The sequence below is a fragment of the Neopelma chrysocephalum genome, unplaced genomic scaffold (genome assembly GCF_003984885.1).
Source record: "Neopelma chrysocephalum unplaced genomic scaffold, ASM398488v2 Primary Assembly neopelma1_125, whole genome shotgun sequence".
Lineage (NCBI taxonomy): Eukaryota > Metazoa > Chordata > Aves > Passeriformes > Pipridae > Neopelma > Neopelma chrysocephalum.
In genome coordinates, this window is record NW_020897787.1 from 388789 (window position 1) to 403461 (window position 14673).

At 47.8% G+C, this 14673-nt stretch overlaps 1 protein-coding gene across 1 annotated transcript in view; it reads right to left on the reverse strand.

Annotated features, from left to right (window-relative positions):
• ATP6V0D1 (ATPase H+ transporting V0 subunit d1) overlaps nucleotides 1-14673 on the reverse strand; it is a 34402-nt gene that overhangs the window by 14056 nt on the left and 5673 nt on the right. The window contains exon 2 of the mRNA XM_027698329.1: nucleotides 10411-10582. Within this exon, the coding sequence (XP_027554130.1) occupies nucleotides 10411-10582 (172 nt within the window). The remainder of the gene's footprint in view (nucleotides 1-10410; nucleotides 10583-14673) is intronic.

The window sequence follows — 14673 nt, forward strand, 5'->3', positions numbered from 1 at the left end:
AAAATCCTGCTTTGAGCTGCTTTCTGCCCACCCAAGGACATGGACACAAAACCAGTGCATGTTCAGCAGGAGTTTGATGTGCACAGTTACACCCTGCCTTGCTCTTCCTGTCAGCCCCTGAACTGAGGTGTGGTATATTCCAGAAATTCACATTCACAGAAATACCATTTTAGTCAATACTGAGAAGCATCAGTAGCATCTCACACGAGGGTAGAATCTTTTATTAAAGGACAGAAAAGAGCAAACGTAGAAAAATCATCGGTATCATCCACAGCAGGAGAGAGATGATGGTTTCCAGCTTCCTGAAGTCCAATCTCTTTGCTCCTCCAGCAACGCCCACTTCAGCACAATACAGCTTGGGTGACACTCAGATACCAAGAACAAAGTCAGGCTAGAACATGCCGAGAGAAGCCAAAGTCAGGGGTGGATGGGGGGAAACTTTCCTTCCAGCAGCAGCAGCAGACCAGAGTTCATTCTCCCTGCTGGGTTTGGGAGGTGTGGTCTCAGGCTGACACAGCAGAGACCCCTCACAGAGAACAGAGGAGAGCCAGCCCCCAGAAGCTGAAGTCTGGGACAGTCATCCATGGATGGTTATAGAGCAGAATCAAGCTGGAGTAGAGCACACATGCAAAAGCCATGTACAGGTACTTTGAACACGTATGTTTTCCTCCTTCTGGTGTTCCTTAAGTACAGGCACTGATAAATGAGACATCCAGGACAGACTCCAGTTGCCCACTGAATAGTGGGAAAGGTTGTTTTAGCAGGGGAGCACGTGAAATGCATGAACACTCATCACATGGGGCATTTACAACTTGGCCTCAAGGCACTCAGGCATAGCCCTGCAAGGCAGTGACCCCAAAGCAGTTAGAGCTTCTCCCTCCCCCACTTCCTAATCTAATCTAAACATAAAGAGTCATTGTCCTATAGCAGATAGGTTGTTTTTTTATTGCTTTCTGTTCCAGGACACTAAAAGAAACCGTTAACAATACTGCAAGTGGTCACAAAGCATGACTAATGACGGAACATTGCATGACCTGCGATTCTCAGGGATCCTCCAAAAGTTGTGCCAAACTGTAGCTTAACAGCTGCTCTGCAAGGGGTCATGAGGACAGCCCATGTCACAGCCAACACAGGGAGCAGTGGGCTGATGCAGAGGTGCATGGCAGGGCTTTGCTGGGATGGGGTAAGGTATGTCATTTCTCAGGCAACTTTAATGCTTTCCAGCACTAGACCCTAACAGAGACTGCTGTGAGCAAGGCCAGAGTCCCTATGTGACTGCACTGGGCAGCTACTCGGATTACTGTAGAAGCATGTGTTTATTTTGGGATGAAAAAGGGAAATCTCCAGTGGGATCAGAGCAGTGCTCTCAACTCTGCATGAATTCTAGAGACAGCTTTAAAAGATAATTAAGTTGTTTTGACTATAGTCACTTTAGCATCTAATGCTTCCCTCTTGCAGCTCATCCAATTCATATACCCAGGGGCTGTTGGGGGAAGTAACTTGTGGGAAAAAGTTTGAGGATGGTTGTACTGCTGCTTCCTTGAGTTTGTGCACAAATACACAGACCCACCTCTATATCCCACTGGATGCTGTGCTGGTACACAGAGCCACTTGTCACACCTCTCTCAAGCTCCAAATGTTAAGCAGTCACGGGGGAAAGCAACACACAGACTTCAAAGCACAAAAGAACAGTGGCTGACACTAAGAATAGTGCCAACAGCTGAGATGTTTGTATCTGGAGGGTCGGTTTAAGATCATTAGTAAACAACTGCACAGCTGTCCTGAACTGGAGAGGAATGTTGCACATCAGGAAGAGCTCAGTGTCTCACTGAGACTTGAGTAACAGACAATGGATGTGAACAGAGTCAAATCCTTGAATCAGTTTTTCAGCTGGGACTAGAACATGTCAGACCAGCAGCTTCAGGCCAGGAGCAGTTCTGCCCCTCGTCTGCAGCTGAAGCTCCCACAGTCCAGGGAACAGCAAGAGCAGATGCAGCGTGTGATGGTCTCCACTCACAGTGTCCTTCCTGATCTCTTCCTATCTTTGCACACTGTCTTTCCTAGAGTCACACCAACACAAACCACACCTAAGTAGTAGGTTCGTGAACCTGCCAAAGAGAAAGCTGAGAATTTCATGGTTGCCACCACAAACCAAGGGCACTCAGCCAGTAAGTGGGTGCCCTGCTAAACTTAGATCGACGAGACCATTTCAGAGCAAAGAGTCATAACTTCACAGCACTGCAGAGGCTGTGGCAGCCTTTCAAACCCAAGTATCCAGGAATGTTCTCAGCATTAATCTATATTTAGCTGCATCTCCACATGATTTTTACCATCCTCTAGTCCAGGTCTCTTGGGATACTGACCTCAGTTTTCCACTTGTATCATCTGTTAACTTCTAAGCAGTGATACTGTGTTAGTTGCATGAAAGGCTAACGAGAAAAAAGATAGAAGTACTCTTAATTTTAAGGCTTTATGAATTTGACACTGTGTGCTAGATCTCTACAAACCCCTTGAAACACCAGGGAATATTTGAACACCTCGCAGCCTTGTGCAAGAACCTCTAGTTGCCTAAACTTGATGCCTGGAAGCTTCAGGAACACTAGGCTCATATGCAAAGCTGAGTCCTGGCACTCTGTGCAGTGCTGAGAAGACTTCAGGACTAATTACATTTTAAATATTGACCAGGAACATCTAATCATGCTGCTTTCACGCAGACCAGCTGCAAAAGCTAAACATGCATCAACTTTTTCTTACTTTACATGTGAAGCCCAAACCCCAAAACATTTCAAGGATATAAAATAAGGGGAAAGGTTGCACTGTTCACTTTATCCCCCAAAGCAGTTAGAGATCTGAATGAGTTCAATGGCCTAAAAGCCTTTACCTGCTTCTCAGTGAATGTATGGACAACATGCAGAACATTTCTGTGCATACAGACCTGCTGCCAGAAGAAGAAAATACATCATCCCACTTGACATTCAGCAAACCACATGAGGCAGACACAAGATTTAGCTCAGCCTCTAAATACTGCGGTACTTAGGCAAAGCTCTACATAAGTATTTGCTAGACTTCAATCCAGCATAGAGAATGGATCTGGGAGAGGGGACTAGGACCCAAGATGACCCCAAGAAGCCTTCAGAAGCAGTGCCCTTGGCCTCCAGGCCTTCTCTGGGCAGAACTTGCCCGTCTAGAGCATTGGGTGAGGCAAATCGATGGAAAGGTAAAAGGAAAATGAAGGCTGCTAAGGTGTAGCACCAGAAAACCCTGGGAATGGTTTCAGTCAAGGAGTGAAGAATGTCACATGGCAACAGAAGTGCTCAGTGAGCGTTCATCCAGCTGAGGGCACAGGTTGTCTTCAATAAAAGTTGCAGGCACACACAGATTGACCACAGGAGCACTGAAAACCCAACACATGTGCTCCCTTCCCTCCCTGCTTTGTGTCTGTAGCAGACATGCTGTTCAGCCTGTCGAGGGAAGGACTGCAAGAAGGAAGTACAAGGACTGTTCCCATGAACTGCAGAATCACCAGAAGAATCCAGCTTTAAATGAAGCCCAGGAAGACGGAAAAGTCCACATGCTGCCTATGGATGAAACCACATCAGCTTGGACAGGGTGTTATCCAGGGGCGATGAGTTCTCACCTCATCACCCAGAGCTTGCACGCCGGAGCCCCTTCTCAGGGCTGCAGAGTTTAAAGATTTCTCTCTCCTAGTGAAACGTGGGCTGACACCTGGAGCCCATCACTCACTTTTGCTGCATCTTCACTGCCCCCAGTAACATTTTGTTAGATCTTCTGATCACTGCCACAGATCACTGTGTTTGCTTGGCACCGTGTTAACACCTTGCAAGGGAAGAACAGCACTGGTCAGTAAGAACAACATTGTTCCAGTTCAAACCTACTGGCCAAATTAAGTGTTTTCTAGGCATCAGAGGTCTGGGAAAAAAAGCACCTTCTCAGTGTAATGCACAGTGAAACACACCTTTCAAAGCCTCCCTTCCCAATGAGGGCACCCGCAGTCACCCCCATGCAGCCCAGTCCATCATCACAAATACTGGTTCTGGGAAACTGGTCTGAGATCGGCGTCCTTTGGGCACACAGGAGAGCAGATGCAGTTCTGGTGCCACCATCCAGAGGACACAAGTCTGTGATCGCTTCCAGACCATTAGTTACATGCCCTCTTATTTTGAATATTGCGTAATCCCTCCAAGAACTTGGCTTATCAGTTCAACTTTGTACTCCCTGCAAACAGGGAAGCCGTTTGTCAGAAAACCTGTGCTGCTTTGCCAAAACCATCTCTGCCAGAAAAGGCTCTTAAGCCTTTTATTGCAGGATCCCCAGTAATTTTTGCTTCCTAATCTCACCGCCACCAAGGAGTCAACAACTAACTGAAACAGTATAGTGCAATTTTAACCACAGCAGCATTAGTAGAGATCCCTCAGATTGTTGCATTTGCCCAAATGAACTGCAAATGTCTAATGGAAAGCATTTGGAGTCTTTTCCTTCTGCAGGAAAGGACTTCAAAAGGCTGCAGTCATATTCTGTAACCTCCACAGTTATGCCAGGATGCACACTTCAGTACATTTAGAATAAAGACAGGCAACTTCCTACTCCAAAGAAGAGGATTATTGCTCTTCAGCTCAAGTAGCAATTGAAACACTTTGGATCCAGAAAAACCACTGCTGCAAGATTAAAACTGAACTCTAAGTTGTGCAGCAGAAACTAGATCTATCCAGCACAGGGGAGAGGCAGAGCAGGACTGGGTCAGGGAGAAGGTAACAGAGGGAAGTGTCAGCTAAGAAAAGAAAAGGCATGTGCAAGGGGAAAAGGTACATGCAGCCTCATCAAAAACACATCTTGTAACCACAAAAACATACTGAAAGCCAAGTTCCCAACTGCATCCTCAGGGCAAAAAAGGAACCTGGTTCCCAGCCCTTGCAGGCTGGCAAGGTAAAGATAAAAGATGACTTTGTCCTCTGACAACAGGCTTGATCTCAGATTTGGAAGATGTGTTTAGACCCAGCTCACCCCCCAGACCTCACTCTGACAGCACACTCAGTGTCCCCACAGTTACCTGAACACAAGATCAACCCCTTCTCTGCCCATCAGATTGCTGTGAGGGCTCAAGGGGCCCAAGAGCTGCCAGAGCCCTGACACCAGGCTGCTGCAAAGCCAGACTTTACAGAGCAGGGAAGAGACTGTGCTGAAGCAAGGGAAAAAAAACCCCAAACAAAACAAAACCAAACCCTTTTCCCTGCCACTAGAAAAATACTACAGCTGACAATCTGATCAGGCTACAGCAGGCTAGAGTCAGGACTCTTTATCATAGTGTCACCCCTATCTAAACCATATACAGGAACACTGGAAGGAAGGAGAAACGGGACATGGCACCGTATCATGCTAACACAAAGAACAAAGCCTTCACAGAAAGGCAGGGCAGCACATCACTGAGAAGAACCTAAAACCCACTTCCATCCCACAAGTCAATATGTGCTTGTTGAATTCAGGAAGTGGGTTTTGCTGTTTCAAGAACACTTAATACCTGTTTGTTGCTGCCCTACAGAACATCGCTGCATTCCCTCAGCCAAACAGTCCATTGTTTGTGTTGGAGCAGGGATGTTAACAGACAATTTGTGCCTATCAGTCAGAACCTACTATGCTTGGCTGGAAGACACAGGGAAGTACCAGCAGCCTTCCAGCGAGGAGCTGCGTGGCAAGATGCAGAGCTAGCAGGTGTTTGTAGAGACGGCAGCAGGCTCAGCAAGTCGAGCTCTCCCTTGCCACAATATGCAGTGGCAGAGGCTGCCAGTTACAGCCACCACTTGAAAAAACAAATTGAGGAAGTTGGCCGATTTCCCTTATTTTGGTACTAAGAACGCAACATTTGCCACAGCAGAGTTCCTGGAGAGGATCGGAGCCAGGAAAGAGTCAGCGTGGTGCCAGGAGAGGAGCACAACAGGACAAAAATCAGTGTCAGCAAGTGGCTTGGGGAACAAAGACCTTGCTTTGGGATTGCTGCCTAAGCTGCATTCTGGGGTCAGTTCTGTTTGTGTGCTTTTAAACACCGTCCTCTCCCCTAAGCTGAGGGGAGCAGTGAACCCCTGCCCACCTCCACAGGTGACCCTCCTCAGCCAGGCTCGGTGTGCACCTGGGGACGGGCAGCACGGGGCTGGAGTGCCACCTTCCGGCAAGCCACCGGCAGCACGGCCTCCCCTCCCCGGAGCCGGGCACGGAGCACTCATCCTCCTGGTGTCGGGCAGGGAATACACATCCTCCTGGTGCTCCAGAGACCTTGCACTGCCCCCGCTGCTGCTTCTCCTGCCGCTGGCCTCACCTAGGTTCGTGGGCTGCTTCAAAGAGGCAAATGAAATGACACAGCATCATTCCACGTGGGACAAATGGCATGGCTCCTGGCAGGTTGGTTCTGGAGCCATCACAGGGGACAAGGACTTCAGCTGCCTCCCAAGATCAGACAGTTCCCCAGATCTTCTCAGCAATGTAGCCTGGATCAAGATCTGAGCATCCTCCAAAAACAAGCACAACAGTCACCTGATGATGAACTCAAAACCACTCCAAAGGTCCAGCAGGACATTCAGGAAGGAGAAAGTCTGACTTAGAATGCTTGATCCACCTCCTGGCACCAGCCATGCACACCCTGGCCGCTCTCACTGAGCTGGTACCCAAGTGGCAACAGGCCTTGATGGGCCTGTCTTGTGTGAGGTTATCCGAGAGTTCTGAGAAGGCCAAAAAGTTAAGTACATACAACAGCAACCAGCAGCAGAGAGTTTCAGAGCTGAACTGGATATGCTGCAAAACATTTCCTTCCATTTTGAGCCAGATACACCTACAATCCCACTAGATGTTAAAAATCTCTGTTTACAACTCAAGAGAGCCTCAGTGAACTCAAGCTTTCCTCCTGCTGAAGCCAGCCCTGCTCAAACTTTCCACATCTTTCTACCATTTTTTATTTCCCTTCAGCCTGTACACTTTTAGCACACGGATACATCCAGTTGAGTACAATTTCTTCTTCTGAGCACCTGGTGACTCAATCGCCCTGAGCTGTCTACCAGGAGCAGTCTTCACCATTTCCTGCTCAAGTTTCATTAACTACCCCAAAAGAACGGAGTGGGAAATAGCCACGTACAAAAGGCAGAGATAAATCACCCCATACCTGCGTGTGCAGCCAGGGTAAAAGATCAAGTGGCACAGGCCTGTCCCAGTGTCCCCCAGGCAGGGAGGATGACTCAGTACCCCTGTGTGCACAGGCACAACATCCCCAGCACTGCCAACATCCTCTGACCAAACATTTCTACGCTGCTGCCTCCACACGAGCCTGGGCTAGAGGAAAACCACCGGCACAAGTCTGCACTGCCAGCTCCAAACAGAGATGTTCCCCACTCCAGCTATTTGGGACATGCATGGGAAACTTCACACTGTCAGCACAAAACATCTCTGATGTTTCTATCCCCTGTTCCAAACCCAGACCTACTACAAGCCATGGGACAGTTTCAGGGAACACAGTCTGAAAGGCAGCCCAAGAAGTCACATCTAGTCTACTCTCTTTTCTACTAGCTCTGCCACCAAATACTAGGTTTATCAAGAGAACATATTAAGACCCTGCTGGGCAAAACTACCACCCTCTTCAAACTCCCTTGTGTTTCACTGTCCTCAGTCTTCTGTTTTAACTTGTCTACAGTATCATTAGAAAATAGAGATTCTAATACCCTGACAGTAACTCCCACCTTGGACCAGCTGAAGCTGGTAACACCTTCTCTATTTCATCAATACCCCACTGGTGTGATGAGTGCAGACCCAGAGGAGACTCCTCCAGCACTGGTGCAGCAGAACCACGACAAAACACAACTGCAGACTTGGACTCCTTGCACAAAAGTCTCTGCAAGAGACTGCAGACAATCCATATGGGAAAGCAGCTTTTTCCTGGTACGCCTTTTACCTTCCTCTAGGCAGCACTGTAGACAGTTGTATTAAAGCAAATTGTGTGGGTAAAAAGGAAAAGAAGAGATAAGAGTGAAGACAACTTGAGGAAGAAACATCCTGTGCTGAATGGAACCAATATATTCAACAGGAGATTATGCAGTAGCAAGAGACACATATCTGCACAGAATCGTGATTTGCTGTAGAGATCTCATCAAAATCAGAGTGACAGAAGCAGCACAAGATCAAGTTAAATCAAGTTGAGGGCAAAACACCATTTAAAAAAAAAAAAAAAAAGTTATTCCAACAGGCTGGTAAAAAACAGCCTTTCTGACCAAACAAGATGTTTAAGGTCTTCTGCACAACTTGAGCTGGTCGTAGACACTGGATAAAGGTCAACAGGACTGATGTAACAGGAAACTGGATCTTCAAGGCCACCCGCAGCCTGCGGGCCAAGTCAGGCAGTGTGTAACCAGGGCAGGCACAGCCTGAAACCTCCCAGTTCATCTTTTCCACACACTGCTTTTCAAAGTCAGACTTGCTGGGCAACAGCGAAGTTTTAAAGTCTGCAAGACACTCAGTTCATCTTTTCCACACACTGCTTTTCAAAGTCAGACTTGCTGGGCAACAGCGAAGTTTTAAAGTCTGCAAGACACTCATGTCTGCTGGCCAAACTACTGCCTCCAAACAGATATGACAGAAGCATCAGTGATGACTGTGATAACTCCATAGAAACTAAACGTTTTCATAAACTCATAAGGCAGTAAAGGAAAAGCATCAGTGGAGGACAACCTACCTAATATTGCCAAGCTCAAACAGCACCAATGTCTTTACAGCAAATTCAAGATGGGCAAAGAGTGGGTTTGAAAGTTCAGTTTGAGAGAACAGAAGAGATTGCCCCATACAGCTAAGGTGAACTAGAAATTGCTTCATTCATTTCAAACACCGCAGCAAAATGGGGGCTTAGTAATGTCTTGCCCCATATTTGGGTCCAAATATGAAAACTCCAGAAATCTTAGTGACAGGCATACATGAAAAAACTCTTTCTTAGAAAACAGGAAAGGCTTAAGAGACAGGCAGCTTTAGCATAGTGACCCAGAAAATAACAGATATGAGGCACTGGGTCAGACAAGTGAGACAGTGGTAGTGTCCAGACACAGAAAGGGGTGAAAACGAATGCATGTGGCAGAGAGACAGGTGTTTACTCAATATCTGCAAATATAGGAGATTTCACAGATAGATAAAAATTTAAATTTTTTCATCAACCACAAAGGTCTTTTCTACATCAGCCTGAATCATTCAAAACCCTCTAGCTGTTATCCTAAGCTAGGATAACACACACACACCCCTACCAAAAATGCAAGATTAAACACCACTTGCCAGAGTGCCTGTGATGAGCCTGGGCTCACTGTTCCAGAGCTGGTGCATTAACTGTGCTACTTGAGAACAGAGTACAATCTTCTTCTCAGAGGTGCAAGTTAAAGTTACTCTCTACTGAACCACAAATTCACTTTCAGCTGGAAGACACCTCCTTGGTGGTTAGAGGACAGCACTGGCTGTGCAGTTTGCAAGCCAAACTAGAGTTTATAGGAATATAGACAAAAGGAAAGGAAAAATGTCAATTTTACTTCCATGTTGCAGATGCAAAGTAGGACAACTGGAATCTCTCCGAGACTAGCAATTCCATTTTATTACTGAATAAAACAAGAGCAGCACACAGGGAAGCAGAGGGTTGTGCAAAACCACCAGAAAATACCTTGAGAACACTGAGCTATTTCAAGCTTTTCTCATCAGCTCAAACTGCTGTGGAAGCACCGTGAGTTTCCATGAGCTGACAGAGACGTGCTGAGGCTGCTGCAGCCCCGTGTTTCCCTGCTGAGCATTCCAGGCCCTGCCTTCCCCTAGTGCTGGCATTTGTTGGATCCCACTGAACTGTCCAAGAAAAACAAACCAGTCAAAGGTTACCACCAAACGGATTTTTTGGCCAGCTCAACTCCCCGAACCAGTTTGTGACGGGGTCAGAGGAAGGGCCACAGACCCTGGGGTGGGAACAGAAGGATCACTGCAGCCCTCACGAAGCCTGATTGACCTCAGTGGCTCAGAACTAGCAGGCAACTGCCAGGGTGCACACGCATGGCATGTCTACATTTTGCAGCAGGATCATAGTTTTTAGAAAAACAGGGGCATTTAACACAAGGGACAAAGATAAGTGACAGCTGTAGTAGAGGCTGAACCAATTCTGCAACGGGAGGCAGCCAAGCAGCTGTGCCAATGGAGCAAACACATCCCAGGAGCAGAAGCCTTTAACGACACAGTGACACGGCGCTGCTGGTTTCAGACCTCCAGACACAACCCAAACAGTTTCGTTCAAGAAGCTGCAGAAAACACAGCAGGCACAGGGGCTGAGAAGCTGCTCCGAGAGCTCTCAAGCCTGGAAAAACAGAACACTTCAAACGCTGCTCACCAACAGCTGGTACTCACGTGATGAAGTCCAGAAAACTCGCCAGGGGCTCGTACGCGTGGTTCCTCATGTGACGGAACTCCACCACCATCTTCTCCTTCAGCTTGTCGTCTATGACGGACACCGTGAGCGGGGAGGCTTCGTTGGCCAGGAAGTTTCCATAGTCTGTGCTCTGGAGGTGCAGTTTCAAGTCTGAAAAAGAAAGAATAATTCCACTCTAGAGGGTTTTGCGTTGGGTTTGATTGTTTTTTGTTTTCAGCACAGCCAAGGAAGCTGTTGTTCAGCACTTCTCCAGGCATTCTCTTCTCTGAAAGCTCTCCTGGACAAAACCCGTGTGTTCAGTCACACACTTTTATTTGTGCTCAATTTTATCATGGACAACCCAAATGCAGGAAAATGATCAGCATTTCACCATATCAGCCTTGCCTCCCCTTAAAGAGGAAACCATGACACCATCTGTGCAACTGAGCACACACTGGTGCCAGCTGTTCACTGTGCTTGGTCAAGGTGGAAGCTTATTCATTTCTAGGAAGTATTTCCTAGAAATCTAGGGAAGGGAAAAAAAAAACAAACCACCAACTGAAACACTCCCTCTAGCCAAAAGGGCTCTGGTCACAGAGCTTCTCTGAAGCAATCACAACCAAGAACCTACCTGCACCCACAAGCAAGTTTCCCCAGATATGAGTGATGTGGAGGCATCTAAAAAGCTTTCAAAGCCAAAAAAACACGAACAGCAACTTTGAAATTATAAACCAGCTTGGTATTACATCATCAAGGCAGCCCAGCTAATTGCACTGATAAAGACAAGTCAGGCATTGAGAGGTAGAGAGGGGCTGGTGAAGATGAAGGCCATTTAAATCCATCTCACGGGGTAGGCAAACCCTGCCCAGGATGGAAGAACATGCTCAGAAGTCTTCCCCTCCTCCAGTTTCAAGCAGAGGAAACCTTTGTTTCCTCTGTTACCCCTGCTGCAGGTCAGGTGCCCAACCAAGCTGCAGTCCTGGCCAACAAGCAACCACAACATGCTGAGCTCTGTCAAGATAAAAGCCCTGTTTGAGCCAAAAGCGTTTAAGTGTCTCTACGGAAAAACTGAATCCAGAACTGAGGAACGTCATATAATCCTACTCCTCAGAGCTCTACTAGTAGCACTGGTACACAATGTTCATCTCCCTTCAACTTCACCTCAGAGGGCCAGTTAGGCAAGCAACCTCCCAGGGATTCAAGACCTTTATGGGGAAAGGAGAGCAGCTGGAAGAGTTGAGTCAAACCAGATGTGAACGCGCCATCCAGAGAAAACAAAGAAGACATTTCTCCCCAGTTTCTCTGAGGCAGCAGCACTGAGGCTGCCTTTCCCTTCTGCTGAGCCACACGAGTCCTCAGTGTTACAACACGAGCATCCACAGCACCCAGGTCAGAGCAATGGCTTGAGGAGTCTCATCTTTTGACATCCCACCCAGCCACAGACATAAGCTGGAGAGTTCCTCCTCAGGCTCCAACCTGAGCTTGTACAGCCCAATACTGTCCTCAGCCCCAGGGATGGGAGGGTCCAACAGCTTCCAAGCTGACTTTAAGTCTTCTGAGTATTTCCAAGAGGGTCTAGCAAAGATGGTTTTCACCAGCATTTTTAGTTACAAAGGTGTTCCCACTGCTCAGTCTCGCAGGAAACAGATGGAGTTTATAGAGAGGGGACATAAAGGCCAGTTTCTGTCATGTTTCTCAGTGGGTTACAGGAGAGTTCAGGGACACTCTTAGTTTTAGCAAGGGAGGGGATTCTGCCCCTCTAATCCACGCTGGTGAGACCCCACCTGCAGTGCTGTGCCCAGCTCTGGGGTCCTCAGCACAGGAAGGACATGAACCTTTTGGGGCCAGTCCAGAGGAGGCCACAGAGATGATTACAGGGATGGAACACCTCTCCTACAAGAAAACGCTGAGAGAATTGGGATTGTTCAGCCTGGAGAAGAGAAGCCTCTGGGTGACCCTACTGCAGCCTTTCAATACCTTTCAAGGGCAGGGAGAGAGAGGACAAGAGGGAATGGCATCAAACTGAAAGAGAGTAGGTTTAGATTGGATTTTAGGAAAAAATTCTTCCCTGTGAGGGTGGTGAGGCCCTGGCACAGGTTGCCCAGAGAAGTTCTGGCTGCCCTATCCCTGGAAGTGTTTAAGGCCAGGCTGGATGGGGCTTGAAGCAACCTGGTCCAGTGGAAGGTGTCTCTGCCCATGGCAGGGGGGTTGGAACTAAATGATCTTTAAGGTCCCTTTCAACCTCATCCATTCTATGATTCTATGAATTCTGGATGCAGCAAAGAGATCTTCCTGCCCAACACACATCATTGAAGCAAAGCAGAAACCTAAGCTAGACCTCTGCTCCCCAGACTATGTTGCAGCTGAATAGCTGTGGTTTATTCTACCGATGCACAATCAACTTATCCTCACACCTTCAAGGTGGGAAAACACTATCTGGATAAGGAACATGAGAGAAAGGGTCTTGGTAAGACTATTACACACATTAAATCAGGCTGTGAAGGAGGGGACAGGGGACTGAAGCAGCTGCACTTACATACCTCCTGCTTGCAGTTCCCTGTAATTGTGCAGAGCCCTAACGAAAGCTAAGCCTGCCCAAAAAGGCATGTGATGTTGTTTTGCAGCTATACAGGACACTGGAGAGGAAGCAGCTATTGCCTATCCTACCAGATCTGTCCTCAGCAGGGAAGCTTCCAAAGGTTACATCTTGTTTCCTCAAGTCCAATACCATTGGTTTGTTTTGGTGTCATCACAACCTGAAACTCTGCTTTTGAGGTCGCAAGAAGCTGCTTTGCCCTCGGGTCACTTGATGCTAGAGACACAGTGACATGAAAAGGAAAGTTTGTTGTACTTCCAGGAAGTCAGAGCTGCACTGCATCTAGACCAGAGCCACACAGGCTGCTCACTGTGCCTTGCAGGCTCTCCCTCAACAGCTCTGAGCAAGTTCCCAGGAGTTGCTTGCCCAGAACATTTTGCCCTGCTCCATGAGGGGCTTGTCCCCCCAACTCCACGGCACAAGAGCCAGCACATTATGTTGCAACTGGAATAAGGGCCATGTTTATATAACACTTGGAATTCATTTTTACAGGGAAGGCCAGCCACAAACTGCAGAAACTAAACTTTTCTGAATCTCTTAGCACCCAAGCAGACAAAATGGAACATATTTTCCAAAAATTGGACCGGATTTACGAACCCTGACTCAATGCATCCCACAGTGTATCAGCTCCTTACACGAGCCTGTCCTCCTCCAGCCGCTGCTCTGGTCACTGAGCTTCAGCCAAGAGGGTGAGCTCCCAAGTTTGAGAGCTTTTAATAGGACTATTCACATGTCAGGCTTCTCGGTTAAGAACAAACTAATCTCGTGGTTTCACAAATTTCCTGCCAGAAGAGATGTCCCAGTAGCATGGTGACTAATAAGTGGACCCACTGCTGAGCAAGCCCCAAGTTCTCCAAAAGCTCAAGTTCCCAACACGAGTTCAGACCGAGCTGGAGTCGGCCTCTGGCAGCAAGAGCAGCCCCTCGGCAGGGGCAGCTGCCACAGATCGCACACGCTGCGCGTCGATAAGAGCTGGCTGCGAGTCTTCTGCCCTGCCTCTTCCCCAGCTGCCTGCTGGAAAGGAGGGAGACCTGCACCTAGAGCCCAGCTCCTCCCAAGGAGCTCCTCCAGATGCTGACTAACAGCAGCACACGGCCTCAACCCAGCGATTGATCTTAAGAGGTACATTTGCCTGACTCGGCATCTTTCCAAGCGGTTCACACACTGAGTAACAGACTGAGCCAGTACTTGGCAAGGGAGCACTTGAATGACCACAACACTTTTGCTCTGTCTCCTCCCCTGCAAATGCTGGTAAATTATGGCCGGTAAATCACAGCTCCCAGAAAGCTGCCTTGTGCAAGAACAGCTTGTCAGAACGACAGCCTTTTTTAGCTGAGTAGGACAGTGCTTGGGATTACCATGACATGGACTTAGAGTCACCTCCATTCAGCTCTTGGATCAGGCCCTCTGGTTCTCATGCAGCTGCCTTTACATGAGCCACAAACACAACAGAAGGTTAATTCAACACACTGCTGTGCCAGCACCTTGACATTTCAGATGACATTTTCTCGAGAGACTTCAGATGCACAGTAATACAACCGTCCTCTCCTGCAAGTTTGCTTTGCCATAACAAGGAATCAAGCCCTTAGTCTGTCAGACATCTGTCAGTCAAAGCCTGTCCTGTAAGCCCTGCTCAGACAGAATGATCCATGGCCCCATCAGCTCA